The 7,739-nt window shown below is 49.1% G+C and overlaps 1 protein-coding gene across 1 annotated transcript; it reads right to left on the bottom strand.

Annotated features, from left to right (window-relative positions):
• Nucleotides 1–2,652: 2,652 nt before the first annotated feature.
• On the bottom strand, nucleotides 2,653–6,032 carry SIVA1 (SIVA1 apoptosis inducing factor). Its single transcript, XM_045013884.1, has 4 exons — nucleotides 5,802–6,032; nucleotides 5,060–5,266; nucleotides 4,400–4,556; nucleotides 2,653–2,891 (listed from the first exon to the last, which is right to left on the bottom strand). Exons 1-4 carry the CDS (start codon nucleotides 5,917–5,919, stop codon nucleotides 2,834–2,836), a joined length of 540 nt encoding a protein of 179 aa, XP_044869819.1. The 5' UTR covers nucleotides 5,920–6,032; the 3' UTR covers nucleotides 2,653–2,833.
• Nucleotides 6,033–7,739: the final 1,707 nt, after the last annotated feature.

The following is a 7,739-nucleotide window of genomic DNA, read 5'->3' on the forward strand; positions in this document are numbered from 1 at the left end:
TTTTCCCTGCTGAGTTTTCCCAATGTCTGGTGGCACGTATTTGGATACTTTAAGCTGCACACAGGCTTCTGAGTGATCAGTTGTTAACCGTCTGGAACCCCAGATCGGCAGCTGAGATGAGTGGAGCTGGTGGCTGGTAGGGCTGAGCAGGGCCTGTCTGGCACGGGGCCTGTGCTGGGACTCCAACCGGAAGCAAGGTGAGTGGGGCTGCGGTGGGGACCCTGGCTAGCAAGGGGCCAGCAGCCAGAACCCCAGAGCGGCGGCGGGCTGAGTGTCTCCGCCCGCCCCCCTCTGGGGTTTCAGCTGCTGGATCTTGCCAGCTGGGGTCTCAGCCTGCTGCCAGCCTGGGGTTCCTTCACCCAGGCCGGCAGCGGGTGCTGAGTGGGACCAGCGGTGGGACCCCGGCTGGCAAGGGGCCAGCAGCAGGAACCCCAGAGCGGCGGTGGGCTAAGAGGCTTAACCCACCCAGCGTGCCACCTTTGGCACGCGTGCCGTAGGTTGCCGACCCCTGGTGTAAGATGTACCCACAGAGAGCCTTAGAACAATGCAAGTATGGAAGTGGAATGGCAGGGTCTCATGCAGTTTTGTTATGTCCATAGCCTAAAGGAAACCCACCCTCTCAGTTTTTACATCATGGCTAACTCTAGAACTACAGCCAACCCAGCAGCTAGAAGAGACTTACTCTTTGTCTTAAACTTTAGCATTATTACATTGTCCAATACTTGTAGCCACCCAACTTAAAGCTTTCAGTACTCACCTTGCACAGTTGGAATAATGGAATACTGTGCCCACAAAGAAAACACAAATGCTGCTGAATGCAAATAAGTGAGGCCTACTTCCCATTCCAGTAATGGAACATATGCAATTACCACTACGTGCAGCTCGGTAAGCATCCCAGGAGCAGACCCTATACCACTCCATGGAAACCAGGAGGTCCAGCAACACACTTTAAAAGTAACTTGAAGAGTGTGTATGTGGTCTGTGTCTTTTCCATTATGGCACAGGAAGGACCGTTAGTACCTATATCTCAGCTAATAAAGCCAAGAGAGATTTCGATACTCAGACTAAAAATCCTTTCCCCGCTGAATTGCCTATAGGGGAGTAAGTCTGTTAAAAGATTTAAAACATTTAATGGAGGTCTGAAAAGCTCTCGCTCCAGGAACACAATCCTCCCATAAAAACAAAACTTGGCAGGCTTTGAGTTAAAGTACAACTACATCAAATGGATATTTCTGAGGCAAAAAATAAACTTTCAGACTTTCCAGTTGGATTGTGAAGAAACAAAGAGGGCAGGTGCCCTTTAAATAACATTTCTGGAGCACATTACACCATTCCAATACAGGCAAGTTTTCTTTGCCATTTGTTTCTCTGCTTTCGGTTTCCTTTTTCTTCCCATCCATGCAACCCAGATAAGCACTTCTTTTCCCTTTCTGGTTCGCTCTCCTTCCTTCTAACCTACATTCTCTGCATGAGCTGCCCATCATAATGACAGCCACTTTTCAAAGGGACAGGTTAGAGGATTACTGTCTAATGTGGATTTGAAGGCTCAAAATCCCTATCAGTGGTCTCCGACCACAGGTTCATATGAAATAAAGTGTAGGGAAAAATGAGCCAAAACACGTCTGTCAACTACTCTGAAATACAAATACTTTGTAAACAACCTGCCTGATCTCTCCAGGAGCCTGGAAGCAAGTCACTATTTTCAGTCTGTAACCCTAAGTGGAAAGGGGGAAAAAAGCAGACACATTTAGAGGTTCAAGCTTGTAGAAAGATCTTAAACTTAAAACCACTGTTTTCTGTTCAAATAGTTCTCGGGTTGTTTCCTAAAATCTTTCTATAAAAATCCCCCTGATATTTAAGTACAGTAACATCATCTACCTAGGAATATTTTACAATCACAAAATACAGGTTTAAGCTATTTTCACTCTAACAAATACAGACGCCTGAAGGAAGGTTGTAGAGCTGATATCACTGTTTTAAAAAGCAAAAAAACAAAAACAAAAACAAAAAATCCCCCACACATTTGATATAACTTTTTATGATCCTTAAATTTACTTTGAAAAAAAAAAAAAAAAAGATCAAATATTTTAGGAAAAGTATCCTTTCCCACTGACAGTTTGCAGTTTCTGGTTGAGATAGACATCAAGCTTAATGTCCAGATATAGTTACATACAAAGATGCTTACGGAATAAATTAGATTTCTGATGTGTACTCCAAAGGAGCGTACAATGTATGCATCTTTTCAAGATCAAGGTTATGCTAGAAGAAACCATGAAGATTCAGGCAGCCAATAATGTGTTCGGGAGAGATGTTTATAAGTCAGATCATATTTGGAGTCAAATTCTACTCCCTTCTCTGCTTTGAGCTATGTGACCTAGGACAAGTGCTTGAGCTTAGACCTCACAGATGAAAGGTTGTGTGTCTAGAACAATGCCATCCCCCTATGAAAAAGCACTACCATCAATTGATACTATTTTGACCCATAAATCAGTATCCAAAGATAGCAACCACTGAACAGACACAAAACGTGTGTTGTCTAAGTGTTATTTGTAGTGCTGGGAAATATGCTCATCTATGCCAGTAGAACCCAGCTCAAGGCAGCCCTTGAAGGTAACTGTAGCATCAGATAACAGCATGAGTAATTCAAAAAAATCTCTTCAAACATATACAAAAGTTTATTTAGCTACAGTATTAAAAAAATATCACATAAAATGCATAGAAATCCCATTGTTAATTCCACACACTAGAAGGGTCAGATATCCAGATATAAACATGTTCTTCATGGCACTTGATATCTTAGCCATAAAGATGTATTGATAGTTCATTAAGAGTTTCAGGCTTCAAACATTGAGCAGCCATTGCAGAGAACTTGCTCGCCAGTATCACTGTAACTAGAAGAGAAACAAACAGTCACATGTCAATTGAGTGTACACTATTTTCGACACAGTATAAAGCTTCCCCTCCTTTCTTCAAAACTCACCATAAACAAAAGACTCCTGAAAGAACTAAGACTTACACCATTTCTCTACATTAGATCAGGGGTTCTCAAACTTCATTGCACTGCAAACCCCTTCTGACAACAAAAATTACTACACGACCTCGGGGGGGGGAGGGGGAGGAGGAGAGAAGGCTGATCTCACCCAAGCCCCCCCTGCAGGGGGCAAAACCCTTCAGCCCAGGTGGGGGGGGGGGAGGGGGTAAAGAGGTTGTAACCTGAGCCCTGCCACCCAGGACTGAAACCCTCAGGCTTTGGCCCCAGGCAATAGGGCTTGGCGTTCAGCCAAGTCTAAGCCAGCCCTAGCAACCCCATTAAAATGGGGTCCCAACCCACAGTTTGGGAAACACTAATGGTGCTATAAATTCTTTCCAGCTACTTCACAAGTGTGTATTCCCTCTATCAGCTCTATAGACTACGATATGAGACATGCATTTCTCACCTCCCAGGACATTTGGATAGAAAGCTGAGTCACTTACAATAAGAGTAGATTACATCATACACAATATCCTTTCCTGTTTCAGATAGTTTAAAGACAAAACTACACGTCTCCTGAAGTTTCAGGATCATTTGTGTACAACATGAAGATACAGCAAGCGTGGGCAAACTTTTTGGCCCGAGGGCCACATTGGGTTTTGTAAATTGTATGGAGGGCCAGTTAGGGGAGGGGGTCGTGACCCAGCCCTCAGCTCCTATCTACCCCCCGCCTCAAGACTCCTGCCCCATCCAACTCCCCCTGTTCCCTGATGGCCCCTCTGGGACCCCTGCCCCATCCACACACCCCTGCTCCCTGTCTGCCCCATCCAACCCCTCCTCTCATTCCTGATGCCCCCCCCAGGATCCCTGCCCCATCCAACCCCCCCTTCTCCCTGACTATCCCCTCCAACCCCCACCTCCTTCCTGACTGCCCCCTGGAATCCCTTCCCCCATTCAACCCTGTGTCCCATCCCCCAACACCATCCACACCCCCGCCCCCTGACCACCACCCTGAACTCTCCTGCCCTCTATCCAACCCCCCCCTGCTCCCTGGAGCACCAGTGGCTGGCAACGCTACAGCCGCGCCACCCGGCTGGAGCCAGGCCACACTGCTGCCACCACCACAACGCAGCACAGAGCGCCGGGTCAGGCAGGGATCTGCAGCTGCACTGCCCCAGGAGCTCACAGGCCTGCCGCCCAGAGCATAGCACCGGCAGCAGAGCAAGCGAGCTGAGGCTGCGGGGGAGGGGGGTTAGCCTCCCAGGCCATGAGCTCGGGGGCCGGGCTGGGATGGTCCCATGGGCCGTAGTTTGCCCACCCCTGAGAGACAGTATGTAAAGGCACAGCATATGAATGGACCATCACAATCTGATGCATACTGCATCCTTTCCCTTATTGAAATAGTATATTCTAAAAAGCTGCACTTACTCAATAATCGAACACAATGAACAGGCAACAGCATTACAGCACTTGCAGAGTTTGCTGCAATTCTGGCAAACGAAACGATCACACTGTGTGCAAGCTTCTTTGATGTCAACAGTTCTTATGCAGGAGGAACAAGCTTTGGAAACTCCCACTGGTGGAGCTGTTTTAGAAATACGTTTTTAGATTCTTATACCAGGACAGAAGATTTGAGCATCAGATGTTTAAAGTTTTACAAGGTTCAGGATAGTATATTACTTCCATATTGATGTTATGACTGTAATTACACTGGTGGTGTTGGAAATTTTGACAGCTAAAGTACATTATTGCAGGCATCAGCACAAAACATAGCCCACCTATTAAGTTTCATTAAAGACAGACTTTTGTGGCATGTCACACCAAGGTTATCAAGCAGATTATATTTAATTCATAAACTGATTCTGAGGCTCTCAGTTCTTAAATAAATTATATTTTAAACAAAAAGTGAGCTACATGACAGCTACTAAACATTTCATTAGCAATAGCAAAGCAACCCTAGTAGAAAAAAGTTTGTTCTGTGCATTCGCTGAAGGAGACTAATGAAGTCCACTTCCCTATGCTGCTGATCCATCAACGATATTGCAGATACCTGCTGATGTAACAAATAATTAGCTAGATGCCACTTACTCTTTTCCATTGCTTGGGAATGCCTCAGTAGTTTTCCATCTTGCCCAATGAGCATTTGTCCGTTCCAGCTGTACCTTGTACACGTTTCCTGTGCATCTTTAAGTGGCTCTGGAAAGTCGGCAACTGTGCAGGTCCCTGTTGTGTTTCCCTTCCACACGCTATCCATGTAGGCCTGGGCGCCTCGGAAGAGTAGCTCCTTGGTCTTCTCTGGGAGACAGCAACCGGGATGGGAAGAAGAGGGGCACGTTAGGGCCAGCCCTATAGCGGGGCACACTAGGAACTCATCCTAGGCCTGGCAGGATGAGTTTGTAAATGGGTCAGTGTCGATTTCACCGCAGGCCTGGAAAGCCACAGAAAAGCTGCTTCCCTGGACAGCAGAAATGCCGGGCTGGGCAGAGCAAGGGAAGCGCTGGTGGGGGGGGCTAGGAGTCGGCACTAAGGACGCTTCCGGGGAGCATTTTGCCAGGTGACGGACTCAGGGTGACCAGATGACCCAATTTCATAGGGACGGTCCCGATTTTTCACACCCGCTGTCTGGTGACCCGAGGTGACAGCTCGTGCCCCGGGGGTTATAACGCTGCAGCTTTTTGAATCTCAACAGCGGCGGCCTGAGGCCCCCGTAACTCCCCCCCACACACACACACGGCGCTGTCCTCCAGCCCCCCCGAGGCCCCGCGATCCCCGCCCCGCCCGCCGGGGACTCCCGCCCGGGGCGGCGCTATGACCGGCCCCGCGCCCTCACCGAAGAGCTCCCGCCGGTACTTCTCGCCCAGGGCGCCCCGGCTCAGCTCCCGCAGCCCCACGCGGGTTTTCAGCTGCAGCGGGGCCGTGTCCCCGAAGGGGCAGGAGCGCTTCGGCATCCCGGCCCGGCGGCGGAGGGACACCGCGGGCGCCGCCGCGCTCCGACACCCCCGCAGGGACGCGCCGCGGAGGAATCTGGCTGAGGCCGAGCGAGCCTGAAACCGCGATAGCGCGAGCTCGGGCCCGCCCACTTTCAGCCCTGGCCCTTGACGTCACCAAACTCCCGGCCAATCAAGGGAAGGGACTGGGCGGTGCGCGGGGGAGGGGGGGCGCGCAGACAGAGGAGAGTGGATGGGGCGGGGCTCAGTAGGAGACTGCGAGGGGGAGGGGGACTGGTCTGCTGAGTGAGTGGCCCGGAAGGGGAAGGGGCAGCCTGAGGGGGCTGGGAGCCAGAACTCCTGGGTGCTCTGCTGTGTCTGGGGGTGTCAGGACTCCTGGTTCTGCTCTGGGTCTGTCAGGGAGCCTAGTGGGTAGAGCTAGGTGCCAGGACTCCTGGGTTCTATTGTGGGGGTGTCAGGGAGCCTAGTGGGTAGAGCTAGGTGCCAGGACTCCTGGGTTCTGTTGTGGGGGTGTCAGGGAGCCTAGTGGGTAGAGCTAGGTGCCAGGACTCCTGGGTTCTGTTGTGGGGGTGTCAGGGGGTCTAGTGGGTAGACCTAGGTGCTAGGACTCCTGGGTTCTGTTATGGGTCTGGAGTGCTAGGGGGTCTAGTGGATAGAGCTAGGTGCTAAGACTTGTGGGTGCTCTTCTGCCCCTTTGTGTGGCCAAGGGCCTAGAAGATAAAGCTGTGGTCCAGGACTTCTAGGCTGGGTTTGAGTAAGTCACTTCCTTTCTATGCCTCAGTTACCCATCTGTAAAATGGGATAAAAAGGAGAACTTTAATGATCCCCAGGTGAATCAATACTATAGAAGCATAACCGCCCACCAACCCTCTGCTCCCTCTCAGGGCATAGAATCTTGTAGACACCCTTCCTCCCCAATCAGGTACAGTAACCTGCTCCCAACTCTTCTGAAAATGTAAACACATTTCTTACTTCTCTATTTTCTAATAATACTCTCTGCTAAGGGCCTAGACCGGCCAGGTGCTGAGTACGTAAAGGGAGTTCATGATAAGAACCTAGGTACATGGAAGGCATTCAGCACCTGGCAGTCTTGAGCCTTTGTGTAGCATCTTTCTTAGGATGTCTCTGTGCTCTACAAAGGTGGGTAAATATGAGATCAGTGGGAGTGTGATCATCATTCCCATCATGCTCCCCATCAGTACTCGGGCCAGGGAAGCTAATGGTCCAACAAAACAGATGAAATTCGGTGATGGATCCTGGTCACGTGCCACCTGTGACCTGTTGCATGTATGCTAAGATAGCATACGTAAGGTGAATAAGGTGTAATAATGCAGTCAAATTCTGCTTAAGATTTGGATTCTTACATCAGATGAAATGAGAAATTAAACAAAAAGGTAAGAGTTATGCTCTGGTAGAGGAGGGTGATTCTAAAACTCTTGATCTTAGACTAAGAAATAGGGTTGACAGTGAGCAGCATGTGCTACAACTGCACAGCAGGATCTTTCATTTAAGGGCAGAATTTAGGGCATTTTGCCTCGAGGTTGACATACGATATTGTCAAGATGTTCTGTTATGATTATCTTTGCAATATGCTGCCATCACCCCACTCCAGGGCAAACACAGAATTCTTCTGTTGCAACCATTAGATTCTGCCTCAGGTGCTGACATCTCTTCTTTAATTGCTTCACAAGCCTCATCCTTGACAACATCTGCTAGTGATCAGGCATCTTCAATTTGTAGGCTAAAAGGCAAAATAATTCTGTCTCATCTGCCTCAACATGACTTGGTGTCCTGTAGGGAGAGAGTTGGTTCATCTGCTA

Source organism: Mauremys mutica, chromosome 4, assembly GCF_020497125.1.
Source record: "Mauremys mutica isolate MM-2020 ecotype Southern chromosome 4, ASM2049712v1, whole genome shotgun sequence".
NCBI lineage: Eukaryota > Metazoa > Chordata > Testudines > Geoemydidae > Mauremys > Mauremys mutica.